The sequence below is a fragment of the Pipistrellus hanaki genome (assembly GCF_964339955.1).
Source record: "Pipistrellus hanaki genome assembly, chromosome: 4".
Lineage (NCBI taxonomy): Eukaryota > Metazoa > Chordata > Mammalia > Chiroptera > Vespertilionidae > Pipistrellus > Pipistrellus hanaki.
Window position 1 is genome coordinate 21,892,568 of NC_140506.1, and position 20,949 is coordinate 21,913,516.

At 39.5% G+C, this 20,949-nt stretch overlaps 1 protein-coding gene across 1 annotated transcript in view; it reads right to left on the reverse strand.

The window, feature by feature from the left end:
• GOLPH3 (golgi phosphoprotein 3) overlaps positions 1-15,514 on the reverse strand; it is a 30,725-nt gene extending 15,211 nt beyond the window's left edge. Inside the window, exons 1-2 of the mRNA XM_084882608.1 lie at positions 14,982-15,514; positions 4,445-4,576 (exon numbers count right to left, since the gene is read on the reverse strand). Coding sequence (XP_084738734.1) covers positions 4,445-4,576; positions 14,982-15,206 — 357 coding nt within the window. The 5' untranslated portion in view covers positions 15,207-15,514. The remainder of the gene's footprint in view (positions 1-4,444; positions 4,577-14,981) is intronic.
• Positions 15,515-20,949: the final 5,435 nt, after the last annotated feature.

Sequence of the window (20,949 nt, forward strand, 5' to 3'; positions counted from 1 at the left end):
AGAGAGAAAATAAGAACTCTGATGAATCATAGATAACACAGATAAAAAAACTTTCAGAAGAGCCATAATATCCTCAGAGATTTTAAAGATACTACATTTATAAAACAAGAATGAGAAGCCACGACAAAAACAAAACACACACACACACCAAAAAAAAAAAAAGAAAAAAAGAAAGAAAGAAAGAAAGAAAGAAAGAAAGGCTCCTAGAAAAGAAAAAAAATGAGCCAAGGTGTTGATTAAAAAACAAACAAACTCAAGAGAGGTCAGAGAATATCAATTATATCTCAATAAAGCTGGGAAATAAAAATCAGAAAGAAAAAAAGGAGTAGCTAAGAGGTCCACATTCAACTTACAGAGTTAAGAAAACGGAGGGCAAAAGATACAAGAATATGAGAAAACTTTCCAAAACCAAAAGACACACATTCTCACATTGAAAGAGTGCATACATAATGAACTTTTAAAGACCCACATCAAGGCAAATCATACAATTTCAGATATCAGTGATAAACAGATAATCCCAAATGCTTTCAGAAAGGAAAAAGCATATATCAAACCAAAAATGAAAATCAGAAGAGCACCAAACTTTAATGACAACTCTGTATACTAGAGGACAATAGAAAAACAGCTTAAAAAATTATCTGCATAACTCAAGGACACAGACAATAGTGTGGTGAAGGCTTGGGACAGGGATGAGGTGGGGGGAGGGTGGCCGGTACAGGCTAGAAAGGGACCAATGGGGATAAAAAAGGAACATCTATAACACTACACAGGTAAGCTAAAGAAAAAAAAAAAAAATTCTATGGAAAAATAATTTATACCTAACATCCTATTGCCAGTCAAATAAAACTGAAGTATCATCTTCAAATACACAACAAATCGCAAAGCAGTTTCCTCCCACAAGAATGGAAGAAAATATTAGATCCAGAAAACAGAGGGTTAAAAGCAGTAAAAATGTGACAGGACGTTCCAGTAGAACTAAAAGTATTACTGGCTCAGATTGAAGCAAAATGTGAATTTTAAGGAAGTTAATGAAATTATAAATTTGAACATTTGAAAATTAATACTAAGTTTTCTCTGGTGAAGCATGTTTCTCTGGTGAAGCATGTAAGAAAAAAGGACATCTACATAGAAAACGATAAAAATAGAATTATTAACTCTAGGGGGAAAAATCATACAAGAAAGGAAAATATCATAGGATATACCTAACTAAAGAAAACTACATAGTTGTAATGATATAAAACAGTCATTACTATTTTGCCAACAATTATGGCATATTCTATTAAAGGGGGGGGGGGGGGGCAGGCATTGAGGTGATATGTAAGAGAGCCAAATATGCCTCTATTTTGAGAGTAAACAGCATCTCAAATTGATTTACCAAGAAATGGCAGTATAAGTTTAGAAATATGGAGGTAAATGCCAAAATAAATAAAAGAACTAAAAGCAAGCTAAATGGTTGCCATAAAAGGTGTTCATGTCCTAACCCCCCAAAGCTAATCCCCATTAAATTTTTGTAGATAAAATTAAGTTAATTAGATCTGGAGATGAGACTGTCCTAGATTATCCAGATGGGCCCTAAGTGCAATGGCATTCAAAGGAGGGACACACAGACAAGGAGATATAAAGAAATAGTAAAGAGAGATGAGGCCAGAAGCCAAGGAAAGCCTGGAACCACAGAAGCTAAAAGAGGAAAGGAATAGAATTTCTCTTAGAGCCTTCAATGAGAGCACAGCATATTCTGGCCTCCACAACTATCTTACCTAATAAAAGAGTAATAAGCAAATTGATCATACCTCTGCTACACCCACCAGCCATGCCCACCAACCAATCAGAGCGAGTATGCAAATAAACCCAACCAAGATGGCTACAGCCACAGAGTAGGAGGGAGGCTTGGGTTTCCCCAGCAACTGAAAAAGACAAGCTTTCCGCCTGCCCTTGCCGGGCTAAACCTCCACTCAAGCTATAAAGTCTCAATTATAGAAGGTAAACAAATTCTAACAGAAATGGCTGCAGTCATGGAACAAGCAGGAGGCTTGGCTCTGCTCCAGGCTACAAAGTTTCCAATGTAGAAGATACATAAATTCCAGATACCAGGACCTCTGCTTGGGTCGCCAGAGGGCATGGCCGGCCTGCAAACCACCACAGGCCCCTACCCCAGGCCACCCAGCACCCCAAGGGAACCTCCACCCTGATCCAGGACATCCTTCAGGGCAAACCAACCAGCCCTCACCCATGCACTAGGCCTCTATCCTATCTAATAAGAGTAATATGCAGACTGACCATCACTCCAACACACAAGATGGCTGCCTCCATGCGGTCAAAGATCCTACTCCCATGTGGACACAAGATGGCCACCAGCAGATGGCCAGCAGGGGAGGGCAGTTGAGAGAGACCAGGCCTGAAGGGAGGGCAGTTGGGGGCAATCAAGCCTGCAGGGGAGGGCAGTTAGGGATGACAAGGCTGGCAGAGGAGGGAAGTTGGGGGTGACCAGGCTTGCAGGGAAGGGCAGTTGGGGGGGACCAGGCCTACAGGGAGGGCATTTGGGGGCAAATAGGCTGGCACGGGAACATGCTGGCAGCAGAGTGGTTAGGGGGTGATCAGGCTGGCAGGCAAAAGCAGTTAGGGGAAATCAGGAAGGTAGGCTGGCGAGCAACTGGAAGCCAGCAGTCCAGGATTGTAAGAGGGATGTCCCAGATTGGAGAGGGTGCAGGCTGGGCTGAGGGTCACCCCCGCCTCTGTGCACAGACTTCGTGCACTGGACCTCTAGTGAGATAATAACTACCTGTTGTTTTAAGTCACAAAGTATGTGGTAATTTGTTAAGGCAGCCCTAGGAAAGTAATACAAAGACAGAAAATGGATGCCTCCCAGAAATAGGACTAAGGAGTGAAGAAAGGTAAAGAAGACTGTTTTGTTATAAGCCTTTTGGTACAATGTGACTTTATAACTATTATATACATATTACCCTAAAAAAATCATTCATTAGAGATTATAGTATTTTTCCAAAAGACATATCAACTATCTACTTAATTAAGATTGCAAAAGCAAGAAGAATGAAACAATAAGCTCAGGCAGGCAGGGAACATGTGTATCTCCAGAATCTAGCTCAACACATGGTAGACTTAAGCACTAAATAAAGTTGTTGATAACTAATACAAAACTGGTCTTGTTCCCAAACAAAAAAGTATCAATATCAGTACAAAATCCCAGTATCAATATCTTTTAACCAGGTCTGGGCTCCATAAAGTTAATGCAAAATTACTATAATTACTAGCAACCTCTGTGTATATTTCATCAATAACTATATAGCAGATTCTTAAAAGTTTCCCCTCCATAATTCTATGGTTCCACAGAAAAATGAAACAAAATTATATTCAGCCTTATTATATAGTTATCTAAAACAGTAATTTTATTTTTTTAAATATTTTTATTGATTTCAGAGAAGAAGAGAGGAGGGAGATATATATAAACATTAGTAATGAAAGAGAATCACCTATCAGCTGCCTCCTACACACCCCACACAGCAGCCTGCAACCCGGACATCTGCCCTAACTGGGAAGTGAACCATGACTTCCTGGTTCATAGGTTGATACTCAACCACTGAGCCATGCCAGTCCAGCTAAAACAGCAATTTTAAAACTAATCTTATGCCAGTTCACTTAACTTTTAAATGCCTAACTTAAATTTAATTATTTAAAGTCCCACGAGACTGCTAGATATACTATGTTTACTTTGTATATAACTTTTAAGAGTCATTAATGGTTAATGACTTAATAATTCTTTCCTATAGAATTATTACTCTCCATCACATTATCAATAAAAAAATGTTTCATTCTGGGCCTTGCTGGATAACTCAGTTGGTTGGAGCATCATCCCATACACCAAAAAGATTGTGGGTTCAATTTCCAGTCAGGGCACCTACTAAGTTGCAGGTTCAGTCCCTGGTCAGGGACCAAATGATAGATGTTTCTCTCTCACATCAATGTTTCTAAACTCCCTCCCTCCCTCCCTCCCCTTTCCCTCCCATCCTTTCCATCCCGTCTCTTTAAAATCAATAGAAACATATCAGGTGAGGATAAGTAAAAAAAAAGGTTCCATTCTGACTTAAACATTTTGGATTTCATTAGGACACTCTATTAAAGAAACACAATGAAAGTTATGTCAAGGCTTTACGTAGTATGGCTTTCAGAAGCAGGAAATAAATTGTGAAGTCTTTCTGAATATGTGAGATGCAATGACCAGTGACAGTAGCAATGAATTACATTTACTCATTATGCACAAAGAATCAGAAAACCAAGAATGAAAAAAAAAGATACAGAATCATGACTTAATAAAGATTTAACTTTAAAAATCAACTTCCTTTAATTTTTGAAATCTATTAGAAAAACTCTTCATTTTAGGCAGCACAAACTCTTTAATAAGGATATATTTATTTAGCACTCATCTTACCTTTCTTGTTAATAGACTTTTACGTCTCATTCCACAAGCCTCTAGTTGTAACCTTCCTCTTAATGCTAATTCAATTAACATACAGCCACGTAATCCAGATGATATACAGTCATTCCAAAATGATGTGTATCCCTATTTAGAAAAAGAAACAAAATAGCTAATTTACTTTTAATTCAGAGACAAAAATAGAAATATTTTTAACCATTTGGTTTCTTTTACCTTCCATAAAATGAGTTTTCTAACAAATAACTTTCAAACAGTCTTCCAGACAAATTAAGTTCGAGAACCAAGGTTCCACTGTATTTACATACTGGAATAAAATGAAGCCATAAAAGATGTCTATGTAATCATGTGGAACAATCTTCAGTGTTAAAAGGAAGATGCCAAGCAACATATATAATAGACTACCTTTTATATAAGGAGATGTGCTAAGAAACACTTCTCAAACTATTTTTTTAATTATCAATAAGGGAAGGTAGGAATAAAATAGAAGGGACAACGATAAAATCAGACTTCTAACACTTTCAAAACAGAAAAAAAAAATTTTAATTAATGAAAACAAATGAACTAACCTTATATACTTCTTAAGTTGTATTATTAAGTATATACTTCTTAATAATACAACTACATAGAAAAATTAATTATTTTAACTGGCTTTGGAAGGCATTTTAACTAAAAAAGTACTATAAAGAAATTTTAGATTGAACTCAATAGTCAGTTGGTAGTAATACTACTATTTTAACTCTTGTACACCATAAGTGTCTGTAGACACTTTAAAAAATCATTTTCCATAAGAATTTTCAACTGAAAATATTCAAGAACGCCCAAATTGTGAACAATATATTTATTTTTGTGATATTCATTGCAAATTGATTTTTTAAATTAAATTCAAAATATTGTGATGTATGGGGATGGTTTGTTTTGAGAAACGTAGCAGTTAATTGGTTAAAACTATTTTCATACATGCAGTAAGCCAATGCAAATAAGTTAGTATTTTAGGAACCAATATTTTCAACAAGAGAAAAGAACTGTAAAATCCAGTAACTAAAATAAAAATCCATAATGTTAAAGTTGAATCCAAAACATGTGCACTGATTTTTTTTCCCCTTTCATATACTTTTTGTTTCTATCTCTATACTGGTAAGTCCTAGAAGCAATGAGAGCCCAGGAACACTGAATACACCCAGTACCCACACTGTGGTCCATTCCCCACTAAAAAAAACTAGGACTCCTTGAAGGAATGTCTGACTCCAGGTTTGGAGCAGGTTACATACAAGGTGAGCCAGGAGCCGAATCCGGTTTGGCTCAGTGGTAGAGCGTCGGTCTGCGGATTGAAAGGTCCCAGGTGCAATTCCGGTCAAGGGCATGTACCTTGGTTGCGGGCACATCCCAAGTAGGGGGTGTGCAAGAGGCAGCTGTTGGATGATTCACTCTCACTGATGTTTCTAGCTCTCTCTCCCTCTCCCTTCCTCTCTGTGAAAAATCAATAAAATATATTAAAAAAACAAAACAAAAAACAAAGTGAGCCTGGAACTTTTGCTGTAGACTAAAGAAGTTATCAAATATTAGTAAGTCATAGCAAAAGAACACTAAAGCCAAAAAGAATTCCCATAGGCAAGATGGGACAATATGAACATTAAAAGAAAAAAAAAAAAAAAAAAGAAAAAAAAAAAAAGGCCCTAACCAGTTTGGCTCAGTGGATAGAGCGATGGCCTGCGGACTCAAGGGTCCCAGGTTCGATTCCAGTCAAGGACATGTACCTTGGTTGTGGGGCATATCCCCAGTAGGGGATTATGCATGAGACAGCTTATACCGTGTTTCCCTGAAAATAAGACATCCTCCGAAAATAAGACCTACTTACAGGTTTCCTTCTGAGTGAAATATAAGGCATCCCCCCGAATATAAGGAGTCACAAGAAATTCACCAGGAAATTCAGGAATTGGATTGTTATGATGTTCCAGAAGATGATGACATGACTGTCATTGAATAAATGAGTAAATTCTTGATACTGTAGGATTCACAGTTTGTCTGATTTGCGTTGACAACTACCATACTACCGTACTACTGTATACAGGTAATAAATTTCCTTTATTTTCATTTAACAATAAATGTGTACCATATTCTTCTTCATGGAAAAAATAAAACATCCCCTGAAAATAAGACCTAGCGCATCTTTGGGAGCAAAAATTAATATAAGATACTGTCTTATTTTCGGGGAAACAGGGTAGATGTTTCTCTCTCATCAATGTTTCTAACTCTCTATTCCTCTCCCTTCCTCTCTGTAAAAAAAATCAATAAACTATATTTAAAAATACTAATAATACAAGTGGTTAAAACAATAGATATTTTTAAAGTAATTTTAAATAAGAAAAAAGCACACTTTGCCCCATCCTGTACATAGTTCAATAAACTTACTGCTTTAACTTTTTAATTATTTTAACTTAGCATTCACCTTTTAACATCTGGATACTCTAAAGATATTTAAAAGCTAAGTTTTAAGGTTAGACAGGTCATTATTGATAGACACATTATACATATATACATATATATATGCTAACATATATTATACATATATACGCTAATCTTGTCTGAAATAAAAATAAAAAATTGTGAAATGTTTTACTTTGACTTTTCAAAAGGTGAGACTTACAACTTTTAAAAAATAACCATTAACAACTAATGTGCAGTTCTTTAATGGGTGAGGGAACACAAAAGTTTACATACAAATTACCAATCAATAAGAATAATTTTGACAAAAAAAATTAACTCAGAACTTCCTACAGTTAGTTCAGTATGCTACAACTGTTCCTCCAGCTATTAAAGACAAATTCTATTACAATAAGAATTCTTATCAGACCTAGCTGGTTTGGCTCAGTGGACACAGCGTCCCAGGTTCAATTCTGATCAAGGGCACATGCCTAGGTTGCAGGCTTGATCCCCAGTGGGGAACGTGCAGGAGGCAGCCAATCAATGATTCTCTCTCATCATTGATGTTTCTATTTCTCTTTCCCTCTCCCTTCCTCTCTGTAATCAATAAAGATATATTAAAAGAAAAAAAAAGAATTATCAGAGAAAAAGGTTTCTAAACCTCAGCTATACACACTTTTTATTTTCAATATTAATTTCAGTGTTTTTCAAGGTTTTTTTTTTTTCCAATATCACTCTCTAAAGGAGCTTTTTCAGACATTTTTTTCCCTAACCTCTCCCCCATTAAATTGTAATAAGATGGGTTCCCTGTATATGTGTTTGGATGCTTATTTGTATCTACATTTTATACATAAAAAGCGCAAGAACTTTTCACCACCACCCCCAGAACCAATTTTCACTCCCTTAAGGAAACCATTGAAAATACATTATTTACTTAATATTTATTGAGTGGTAGCTATATGTCAGGCTGAGATACTATCAAAATAGCAACACAATTTAGTTTTGTAATTTACTATAAGAATTTTGAGCCACAGAACTAAAATGAAAATAGAGATCTTCCTAGTGTTTATACCTAGTGAAAGGCCTAGCTCAGGAAATATTTGATGAATGCATGGAGATCGTTAGAATTATAGACGTGGTAGTTACACAGCTTATGAATGCCCTTTAGCAAGATGGCCAGGCTGCAGAAATGCTGACTTTAAAATATGAGCATAAAAATAAAAAGGATCATCAGTAGCTGCCTTGCAGAGTTGTCCAAACGGTATTAAAATCTTCATGAGTGATAAATAAACCTTTCTTACATTAAACACACACAAAAAAGGAAATGTTGGCTTCAGATCTCAATTAACTCAGAATTTGACTCACTGCCAACCTTGAAACTTGGAATTTTCTAGTTAATTTTCAGGAGGAAAACAAAACCAAACCATGGAAAAACTTAAAACTAAAACAAACAGTTCCTATTCGGTAATCTTTAACCTAGTTCACGACATGTTTTGAGTATCTGATGAAAGCATTATGTCCTCTTTCTCCAGGAAAACACACAAAATACAATTGCAGTGTGTTCAGTTTGTAAAAACCATCTGTAAACTCCAATTTAATAACTTTTTCATTAAAGGAATATGTAATCCAAATGCAGTTTATCAAGTTTAGTTTTAAAACAGGGGTCTTCAAACTACGGCCCGCGGGCCACATGCGGCCCGCAGAGGAGTCTGATCCGGCCCGCCAGGTTTTTTGGGCAGTGAGCGCAGCCGAGGTGTTACAGTAGGAATTAGTAGTTCATATAGTCCGGCCCTCCAGCTCTCTGAGGGACCGTGATCTGGCCCCCACTTTAAAAAGTTTGAGGACCCCTGTTTTAAAATATTATTTTTTCATTTAAAAATTCATTTTTTTTAAAAGATATATATAATTTATTTCAGAGAGGAAGAAAGAAGAGACAGAAACATCAATGATGAGCGAATTATTGATCAGCTGTCTCTGCTTGCCCCCTACTAGGGATTGAACCAGCAATGTGCCCTGAAACGAAATTGAACCCAGCACCCTCCAGTCCACAGGCTAAAGCTCTAGCCACCGAACCAAACCAGTTAGGGCTAAATATTAGTTTTTAAGCTTAAATGTATACTTAATCAGAAGCATTTTTTTTTGTAATGTAATGTATAGTCTACTTCCAACACATCACTGTAATACCTAAATTAAAACTTCAGTACATCAATTTCAAAATGCCAGGTTCCTACCTTGGTACTTGTCACTACATGTATTAAAATGAAAGAAACACAGGGACAAGCACAGTCTCAGGGTGCTGCTTCAAAAGGAGACTCTTGTTGGGCCAAATGGTTAACATGACACCATGATGTCTTTAGAGCAGCGGTCACTAATTGGTGGTCCAAAAGGTTGGCGAACACTGCTTTAGAGTATTTTGAGATATATAAGCTGACACTATAACTATTTATTAAATGTAAAAAAAAATTCCCTAAATATTTCAAAATGTGAACAAAGTAATTTCAAAATACTGTGCATTCTAAAAGATAATCTCAAATGATTCATACAAGGCAACTTGGAAAATGTGAAGTTAATAAATATAATTTATTAGTTTTCTGGCCACATTGTGAAAGAACCCCGAGGCACTGAAAATGGTTTCAATAGTACCATATTGAAAGGTACAGTCAAATGGTTCAATGAACTATAAAAACTAATTTTTGAGATTCTGTATCTCTGACTTTTGTGCCTACTCATAAATACATGCAAAAAAAAAAAAAAAAAGGTTCAAATCTTTCAAAAATATGAAGGAATGATTATTTGTATTAATAAGGAATCAAAAAACTCCAAAACTAATGTCTTTATTATATTTTGTTACTAAAATCTTGGCACATCTTGAAATACTGAATATTGGTTGAATTACTCATCAAATCTGATATGCTGAGATGTATATCACTGCAAATATAGAAAAGAGAATTTTTTTTAAGTTACTATACATTTTGGTAAGTATTATATTTCAAAGTAGTGAACTTAGGAAACTTATTCCAAAAATTGAATGTATCTATCTTTGGGATCAATCTTTGGAGCCAGTTTAAAAACCATACAAAGTCCCTTCCATCATTTTAAACTTGTACACAATGACATAACTTGGATAGGTCTCCAAAAAACCTCAATTTAAACTTGCACATATTGACACTACTAAGATAGTTCTCCAAAAAACCTCAAGGCCTATTTTGCTCTCAACAGCCAAAGTCCCGTGAGAAAAAACCTGGACAAGCCTAGGCCTGGTTTCGCCACAAAAAGGGAAGGTGTAAATGCTTCAATAGGGAATCTTGGACTCTACACACAATGGGGAATGCCTTAAAAGCAAGACAAACCTTAGGGGAATTCTTGGTGGAGAAAAACAAAAAATGTCTGTAGCAGTCCAATCAGAACAAACATAAGAGAGGACTACTTCTCCATTTAGAGAATTTTAAGGCTCAGAGAGCTTAAACTATGTAAAAATAAAGGATACACTTCAGACAGGACTACAGCACCTTTTTTCCACTTGTGCTATTCCTCAGGCTCACTCTAACTTACACATGATCATTTAAAATAATCGAATCCCATTTTAAATCACTAAGATTTGCCACGGACAAAGATATTTGAAAAGTACACGACACAGTCTTCCGTGGTTTGGTTCAGTGGATAAAGCGTTGGCCTGTGGACTGAAGGAAGCACATGTCTGGCTTGCGGGCTCGAACCACAGTGGGGGGCATGCAGGAGGCAGCCACTCTATGATTCTCTCTCATCGCTGATGTTTCTCTCTCTCTCCCCCTCTCCTTTACTCTCTGAAATCAATAAAAATATATTTTTTAAAAAGTACATGACACCAGTTATTTGAGGTAATTCTCAATAGGCATGCTGAAAACACTCGGGCATCTATGGAAAATCAAATAGTTGGGGAAAGAAAAATACCTGGCTCATTTGTTTCCCCTTCCCCTCAAACAGAAAAGATTACAGAAATGGTGCCAATTCTTTGAAAGTCGATTTCAAGTTTAGACCTATCTGCCATCTTTGCTGTAGCCTCTGAAGATTTACTTCAATACCTATCTATGTCTTTGATGTTCTACCCAGACCGAGCACAGGAATTCCCAGAAGGGCTCCGGCATCTGTTTTAACATAAAAGCATGAAAAGATCATGATGAGTAAAACAAACAAACAAAAACCCCTGAAATGTGTTCCTAAATTTAAAAAAATAATCTTTCACAATGACTTTAGAGTCACCCATAACAGGTAATCTGAAGCCAGGCCATATGCTTACTGGAAGGGTGAGGCTTCTATTCAGTAAAAAGGGGAAGGAGAATACTTAGATTCAGGTAATGTCAAAGTAACTTTTTAACTATGGTAGATTGGAAATGTGTTACACAAGTTGATAACTCAATGAGAATGAACAAATGACAATCTCACAATATGGATGAATCTCACAAACAATGTTTAACAAAAGCAAGACACAAATGAAAATGCAAAAATGAAAAAATTATTCTATGCTGAATTCTAAAGTCAAGATAGTGGTGACCTCTGAGGACTGGGCAGTGACTGGAAAGGAAATCAAGAGGGACTTTTTGGAGAGCTGATCATGTTCTGTTTACTTAACAGGAATGTTCAGTCTGTGAAAATTCTTCATATTTATATTTGCACTTTTCTGTAGATTTATTACTGAATAAGAGTATTTCTTAAAAATACATTTTTTGTTGATTTCAGAGGAAGGGAGGGGGGAGAGAGAGAGAAATATCAATGATGAGAGAGAATCATTGATCAGCTGCCTCCTGCAGGGCCCACACTGGGGATCAATCCTGCTACCTGGGCATATGCCCTTGACCAGAATTGAACCTGGGATCCTTCAGTCCACAGGCCGATGCTCCATCCACTGAGCAACCGCTAGGGCTCAACAAAAATATTTTTTAAAAGCTGTAAGTCTCACCTTTTGAAAAAGTCAAAGTAGCCGAAGCCAGTTTAGCTCAGTGGTAGAGCGTCAGTCTTCAGACTGAAAGGTTCCAGGTTCGATTCCGGGCAAGGGCATTTACATTGGTTGAGGGCACATCCACGGTAGGGGGTATGCAAGAGGCAGCTGGTCGATGTTTCTCTCTCATCGATGCACTCTCTCTCTCTCCCTTCCTCTCTGTAAAAAATCAATTAAAAAAAAATGAAGTCAAAGTAAAACGTTTCAAAATTTTTTATTTTTATTTCAAACAAGATTAGCTTACATATATAAAATGTGTCCATCACTAATGACCTGCCTAACCTTAAAATTTAGCTTTTAAATATTTTTAGAATAATCAGATGTTACAAAGATGGATGCTAAGTTAAAATAATTAAAAAGTTAAAGCAGTAAGTTTACTGAACTATATACAGGGTGGGGCAAAAGTAGGTTTGTAAACCAACTTTTGCCCCACCCTGTATTATGAACTTGTTAATATCAAATATAGTATGTTAAAATCTAATACTAACAAGCATAAATGCCTAGGCTCTGGGTAAGAGTAATTCCTACCCTTCTAATAAGAGTGATACAAGTTGAAGACATGGGGAAAACCTCCAAAGGAGAAATACTTGAATGGATGAGTGGACAGGGCTGGTTATTAGTAAGTGAAGACAGGAAAAAATACAGAAGTTAATCATTAAAACCTAAATCTAAAGCAGTACAAACAAAATCCCAACCACACGCACCTCCTCTTCAACTCCAGGGACCTGCCTACAACAGGCAATATGAAGTTCCCTATGGTGGTTGTTGAAATCAAGAAATATTCAGAATTAGCTAGTGTCTGGACCGTGGCCAAGACATGGCAAAGTCTGTGACTTCTGACACAAACACAACTGATGACTTCAATTATCTGCCACCAGAGAACTTTAAATTGTCTAAATTTTCTAAGTACTATTTTTATACTAATTATATACTGAAATAATATATATTTTTAAAAATCCTTTATTGTACATATAGTATTAAAGGTCTCCTTTTCTCCCCCACTGACCTCTCCCCAGCCACACCCACCTCCCACTAAGCAGTATTTTTTAAATTATATTTTTTATTGATTTCAGAGTGGGAGAGGGAGAGATGGAAGCATCAATGGTGAGAGAATTATAAGTTCAACAAACAACTTTAGATTATCTTCATGAAAATCTATCACAGGAAAATACCGTGCCGATATGCTAAATATTTAGAGTAACACATACTTGAAACACCATAATTTCTCACTCTGACTAATTCAGAAGTCCTAAAGCTAGTTTTAGTATTTTTAAGTTTTAGTTTTACATCAGGACATGCCCTCACAGAAATCGCTCAAAAACTATAAAACCAAAATGTCCACTCAGGAATGAGGATAACTTGTTTTCTTCCTTTTACATTTTCTTTTTCTAAAACGTTACTTTTGCCCCGAAGAAAAAAGGTGATTATTATAAACAAAGAAAAATGTTTATTATCAAGATTCTAAACTGTGAAGCCTAAAAAGGGCATGTTGAATACCTTCTATAAAACCATATTTCTAGGACACTAGACATGTAGTTTATTTTTCCAAAAAACAAAAAAATTCCACACACAGTCGAGGCCCACTTCGCAGCCAGACACACATAACCTTTTTCATGTGATCTTAGTAAAACTTCAGCAAATGGGAAACCTAGATATTGCAAATGCTCTAGAGTCTAGACAATTCTATCAAGGTCAACTTTAGTTCATTTGAATACTAAATATCAGGAGTCCACCAACAGTGCATATAACCTCACCTATACCTCATACATTTTGGTGAAGACTAAGTTGTTTCAGAAGGATTATTTTTACCCACCTTCATGAATTGACAAAATGTTCTTACAATCAAAACTTAGGAATACCTGAAACTAATAAAATTTTGTATGTCAGCTATAATTTTAAAATTCTTAAAAAAGAAAAAAAACAACTTAGATCTTTTTGTATTTGACGTCTCAAAATGTCTGTGGTGTCCATGCTGAAACAAGCTTCTGAAGCCACCTTACCACATATGATTAACCATCTCCCCCACAGTCTGGAAGCCTCTTAAAATAATCACTTTTGTAGACAGAAGGATATGTGATCACACACACACACACATACACAAATACAGCAAAATGCTAATGACAGAACCTAGGAGATGAATATATAAGGTGTACAGTAGGCGAGTGTTTGTTTTTCCCAACTGTATGCGTGAAAATTCTCATATTTGGGTGAATATAATCTCTCAAAGTCTGAACAAAAATACCTATGGCTAGATGCAGAGACAGTAAAGCAACAGACAGACTGTCAAATTACAGCAGGAAGGTTAGGGAGATGTGGGGGAGATAAGTGATCAACCAAAGGACTTGTATGCATGCATATAAGCATAACCAAAGGATGCAAAACTCTGGGGAGGGAGGGCATGTATGGGAGTGGGGGGCGGAGAGACAATGGTAAGATGTGTACACATATAATACCTTAATAAAAAATGGGGAAAAAATTAAATTAAAAAAAAAACCCCTATGGCAACTTCAACCTAACGCTGTGAGGCTTTTCATCAAATCACAGGCCTAGCACTTCAAGCCCCCAAGCACCCCATGAAAAAGCCCTTCCTTAAGGCTTTCTGAAGAATAGAACATCAACTGATAAAACTTAAAAGCAGTATTAAAAAATACTAACCTTCCACCCAAAAACAAGTTTACCTAGAGAGTCATTTTCTAGGCAGTGTCATGAGGATTTAATTGGACTTTTAACTTTTATCAGTAAAGTAACTTTACCCATTACCATTTCACCGACATTTAAAAAAAAAATCCCAAACAGTCCACCTTAAAGCTTGTTAACCTCCCCTAAGTCAGACCCGCGGAGCCCTCCCAGGTGCTGGGACCTGCAAAACGCAGGAGGAGCGAGCTCGGGGCGGCGGCTCCAGGTGCGGATGGTAAGCCGGCGGGTCCAGGGGCTAAAGGGCTATCGGCCGCGCGGAAGAGGCGAGGAGGAAATGCACGGCCAGGGAGCCGGACAGAACTGAGTGATGTGGAAGGAGGAAGGGAACCCGAGCCGTCCGGGCGGGAGGACCTGGGGGCAGCGGGCCGGCCGGGCGCCCCCGACGCGGGGGCTCAGAGGCCGGACCCGGGCCCCGCCGGCCGCCCTCCCAGCGCGCACCTCTCGGTCCTTGAGGCCCAGCAGGAGCACCTCCTCCATCAGGGTCAGCCGCGTTTCCTTGGAGTCGCCCTTGTCGTCGTCGTCCTGCTCGTCGCGCCGGCTCTGCGTGTCGTCCTCGCCGCTGCCGCCGCCGCCGCCCGCCGCCCGCTCCTTGTCGGCCGCGCTGCGGGAGGCCTCGGTGCGGCGCTGCACCAGGCCCGAGCTGCGCTGGGTCAGCGAGGACATGGCTCCGGCCGAGGCGCCGCGCCGGGCCGACAGGGACGCGGGGCAGACCGGCTTTCCCTCCTCCTCCCCCGCGGCCCCCGGCCCGGGCTTCCGTGTTAAATCCGGGCGCTAGGACGACGTCTGACGGCAGCGGGGCCGGGGGCAACCATGGGGAGACGGCGGGGGCGAGGCGGCCGAGGCGGGCGTCGGCGCGGAGCGAGCCGGGTTCCTTCCTCCCTGCAGCCGCAGGCGGGAGGCAGCCGGAGCTCCGAGGCGGCGGCGGCGCCTCTCCAATATGGCGGCGCCGGCTGACGTCACCGGAGGATGTGGCACGCCGGCGTGGGGCTGGCCCGAGGGCGCCGGAAGCAGCTTCGGCGGCGGGGACCCTAGAGCCACGCCCCCTCCCGCAGGCCACGCCCCTCCCGCCTCGCGTCGGGATCGCCGGCCGATGCTCCCAGTGCTGAGTGGCGTCCTCCCGCCCCGCCTACCTCCTCGCGTCCCAGGAAACCCGGGCTGGAGCCAGCAGACGTGGCCTGGCGAGGGGGCATCCCGCCCCGCCTCCAGCTGTGCCCCTCGTTCCCGGGCACCACCATCCTCGGAGTTGGCCTGGGCCGGGCTTGCGGGGACCCGGATTGGAATCCCGGGGTCCCCACGAGACCCAGGAAGAACGTGGGTCGCCGCGGAGGGGGGCGAGGGGAGGCGCGCGCTCGGCCCACTCTCCCTTCAGAAGGAGCGAGCAGCCGCACTTAAAAGGCTTAGAGGGGACTTCCGGTGTTTTCTGGATGAATTACCCTATGGAAGAGGTTAGAGCAAATGGACTGGTTTTGTTTGCAACACTTGCCCTCACCTCCAGACTCGTAAAGTGACCAGGAGCGCAGGAAGGACAGTTAGTGCCGCCCACTACGGTCACTCGCCCTTGAAGAACTTGAGACAATAAACTGTTGAGTACCGTGCCACGTCTTTGCTCACATAAAAGTTCCCTCAATTTAATCACATCCTCTCGGAGTGCTTGGCAATTGATGCCAGTTAGGTTGAAGAAGACATAAAGGTCAAACCCGATTGGAGGTATGAAAAGCCGGGAGAGTGGAGCTGATGAGTAGAACATCACCTGTTAATAATGGCATTGTATGCCATCCAATATTGAAAATCAACAATGACCTCGGGCTGTGCCTACAGAATGGTTTAGATAGTAACATATTGTTGTAACAGGACTGAAGCTATCATACATGAAAAACACTGGTTGTCAAACCGTTCTGTAGAATAGTCTGACTACAGAGCTCTCCCCACTTCGCAAAACCATTGTCCAAAACTGGCCATACCTGTCAGCACCCCACGCCCTGGCAATCCAGAAAGCAGAATCTCCAGCGGCGGGGAGGAGGGGCAGGCTGAGTACAAAGTAGACCTTTTTATTTTCCCTATTATCTGGACAAAGGTCAACTTCACCTCAAACAACTTCTCCTATTCACATCCTGTTCAGCTTTTTCTTTTTCATCCCCCAACTCTTTCCCAAATAGCTTAAGTAGGTTTCCTTTTATACGTAATGTAATTAGCCGGAACAGGTTTGGCTCAGTGGATAGAGCCTCATCCTGCAGACTAAAAGGTCCCAGGTTAGGTTCCGGTCAAGGGCATGTACCTTGGTTGCCCCCAGTGGGGGGGTGTGCAGGAGGCAGCTGATCAATGTTTCTCTCTCTCTCTTCCTCTCTGTAAAAAATCAATAAAATATATTAAAAATTTTTTAAATAAAAAAAAAGTAATGTAATTAATTCCTTTTTTTTTTTATTAATATAGTCAAATGAATAGTTGAAGGAGGATAAACATAGATACGGTGTGTGGATGAAAGGGGCCACATGCTCAGGGGAGGCCTGCATGGCAGTCTTGCAAACTCAGAGACCTAAAGTCACCACAAAGGATGGTCTGAAAATAAACTTTAACTAAAAGCAGTGATGGTGGGTAGTTACATCCTAGGCTGGTATCTTCACTGACAAGGTCAACCTTTGCCTTAACTAAGCCTATCTGTCTTCTTGCATGTATGATAACATATCCTTGAAATGTCTGGGTAACTTGTAACTCCTCTTTTTCTGGACCCCTTGGGGCACAAACCTAATGTACTGGGCGCCAGGACAGATACCACAAATTCGTGAATTATTCCTGGACCCACCTAAGTATGTGTCATTTTACTTTTTATCTAATCTTGGGAGTTTCCCTGCTTTGCTTTCTACCCACCCCTCTAGTCTGTCACCAATGGATTTCATGTAACCCATCTATGTCCCTTTCCTTTGATTGACATGTATAAATACAGATGTAACCCGCTATTCTTGGGAGCATTATCTCAATTCATTGAGGTTCTGCTTCCCAGCATGTGTCAACAGTTTGGCTCAAATACTCAAAAATTCTTTTCTTTACAGGTTTCAATGTGTGGTTTTTTTGTTTTGTTTTGTTTTGGTTTTTTTTTTTTTGTTTTTTTATGTTAACAAGTGAAAATCTTCCAGACCCGCCCTTATTCACCCAGTAGTTCTCCCTGCCCCTCCCTTGGTGGTTTTAAAATATGCAAACAAATTATCTGATGCTCCTCTCAAAAGCTGAAACCTAATTTTCCTCCCCAGACTTAGTGGCTTTCTTCAAATGAATAGAACCTGGCAGGTGTGTCTAAGTGTGACTCCTTAGACTAGGTCATAAAAGTCTTTGCATTTCTTCCTTGCTCCTCTTTCTCCATCTCCATCTCTCTCTCTTCCTCTCTCTCAGATAATTCTTTTTTTTTTTTTACCCCCTTTAAAAAAAACAAAACTTTTGTTGATTGATTTTAGAGAGGGAGAGGGAGAAACAGCGATTTGTTGTTCCACTTATCTATGCAGTTATTGGTTGCTCCTTCACTTGATCTTAGCCAAAAAGCCAAGAAGCCATCATTGGTTGCTTCTTTTATGTGCCCTCACCAGGAACGGAACCCACCCACATACATCTTTGGCATATTGGGACAACACTCTAACCAAATGAGCTACCTGGTTAGGGCTCAAGATCATTCATTCTGAGGGAGGCCAACAGCCATGTCATGAAGAGATGAAAGCAGCATTATGGAGTAGTCCAGTTGGGGGGAACAGGGGCCTCCTGCCCACAGCCATGTGAGTGAGTCATCTTGGAGGTGGTCCCCCCAGCCCCAGTCATCTTGATTACAACCTCATGAAAGATTCTGAGCCAGTTCCACCCAGCTAAGCCATGTCTGAGTTTTTGAGCTACAAAAACTGTAAGATATTAAGTATTTGTTGTTTTAAGCTGCTAAATTTGAGGTCATTTGTTATGTACAATAGTAACAGTACTAAAATACTTGGGCACATATACACACAAATAGATAACTAATATTACTTTCTTAGATATCCTTCCAGAATTTTTAAATGTATATTCAAACAAATATGAAAATAATATTTTTCCTTATTTATGCAGATCATAGCACATTATCCACATTGTTTTATATCTTGATTTCTTTTCACTTAATTGATGTTGGAGAGCTGACTGTATCAGTACTTTCGAACTTCTTCATGCTTTGTTTCAGGTGCCCCAAACCACCTACCCACTGGCAGTCATTTCTTTTGCTCTCACTCTCATCTAAGGCAAACGCCTATTTGCCTCTTCCATTGGGGTTTGGTTCCTCTTTTTTATTTTCTGGTGCATAGGTCTAGTCATCTCTGCTTTGCACTTTGCTCCAGTGCCAGTGCAAACATGTTCCTCTCCAAGCGCCACCATACTTCATTTACCTTCATTTCTGTAAACACACTCTGTGTCAGCAAGGAGTGACTTTCTGCCAACTGTCCATGCCACTGTTCCTAGCTGACAGGGAATTTCCTTAGGAGCCTTCTGATCTGACCTCTCTTGAAGGGGAGAGATCCCTCCCTCTCCTGCCAATGGGTAAAGGATTTTTCCAAGGTATTATCTGCCATAATCTTTCCCCATCTCCTACACACCTTTAAAAGATAAAATTGTTGCATTTTGCATTTACATAGCCCCTTTACAAAAGCTCACAATACTCACTCTCCTGTACTGCATGGAATTTTTATACCTTCATGAGGTTTACCACAAGTTTTCCTTCCATATTTGTCCCTACTCTGTTATCTTCTCACCACCAAATTCCCTCCCCATCAATTCACTAACAAAATTCAGAAACTATTCCAGATGAATTTGTATCTGCATAGGAAAAGCTGCTGTTTAAAACATACAAAAAAAGCAACAGAGTTCATATACAAACACTACCTCTAATAAAAATTTAATCAACTAAAATAGTTATTATTATTTCAACTGGATTCTTTCCACCAAAATAAAATGAGGATGCAAAAAATTGCCTTAATAGGTAACATAAAAATGTTCATAATAATCTTAATGACTATATTTTTTTTTTAACTCAAAATGTCAATAAACTTTTACTTTGCATCATTTAATTAATTAGTAAGATGGTAAGTCAAATGTATTTTAGTAACAAACAATCCTAAATCCAACATTGAAATTGGATTGTTTTATTTTTCTTTGAAGAGTTGCTTGATTGGTTAGGCTAATTTTTAAAAAAATGTTATTCCTTTGCATTTGCATTTGAAGGTGTTACTTGGTTTTGGAAAATTCATTATCAACCAAACTGCAGAATATCTAATTGAGGAAGATCTGGGAAGATCAGTTTCTCAGTCTTTTCATTTGCTCAACTGCTATTATATTCTTCCTCAGATCTAGTAATCAATTCTGTTGGTGCTATTTCTCAAAACCAAAGACACAGGCTGGGCTGAGGGACTGCCTCCTGCCCCCAAGTGCAGGAATTTCGTGCACTAGGCCTCTAGTTAAACTATAATACACTACTGCTTGGGATGATTGCTTTTAGAACCCTGTCACTATGGGGAAACCCAACCTTCTGGTATAGAGGCCCACCAGAATAGACCTGAGGTCCCTGGCCGACAACTCTCATTGAGCTCCCAGCTCAAAGTCAGCATCAATTTCCCCTCCACATGGTTGAGTCATATTAAAGGTGAATCCTCCAGCCAGCCAGTTGAGTTGTCCCAGCTGTGGACATCTCAACTGTAACAAACATGGATTTGTGAAAAATAGATCACTGAATCATAGGGTAAAAGGAGTTTCATTGACTCATACTTCTCTAGAGCACAGTCTGGTCTCCTATATAATAAAGAGCTAATATAATAATTAAAACAGCTGAATGACCTTTTGGACGACCTTCCAGACAAAGCTGGGGCTGTGAGGGCCGGCCAAGGCTGAGAGGGCTGAGCCCCTGACACAAATTTTGTACGTTGGGCCTCTAGTATATTATATTTAGATTCCAAGGGCTTTCCTCTTCTTGTGATAAAATAACCAAGTCAGTTATAAAAAGAAATAGTTGTTAACTGCCAATAGAACTTAGAACCCTTCATTAGCTTCCCTCATTGAAGTAAGTAATTTAGGGAAAGCTGATCCTACACTCATTCTATGGGCATGAAACTTTAAATAGAAAGAGCTAAGTCCCCTGGCTAAGGGAAATAATCAGGTTCAAGTCATGGAAAGAAGTGGTATGCTCTCAAAGGACAGGGAGAAAACCATCCAACTGCGAGGGTAGGACAAAAAAGTTAAACCAGTTAAGTCACCTGAGCATGGATGAGAGGAGTTGTCACAGATGTCATCTCTCTTGTTTTTTAATTCTCAAAGGGGGGTGGGTGGGATGAAGTCAAGAGCTACTCACATAAGGGGTTCAAGATAATCCTTACGAATTTAACACTTCTTGTTTTCAGGAGATATCAAATGCATC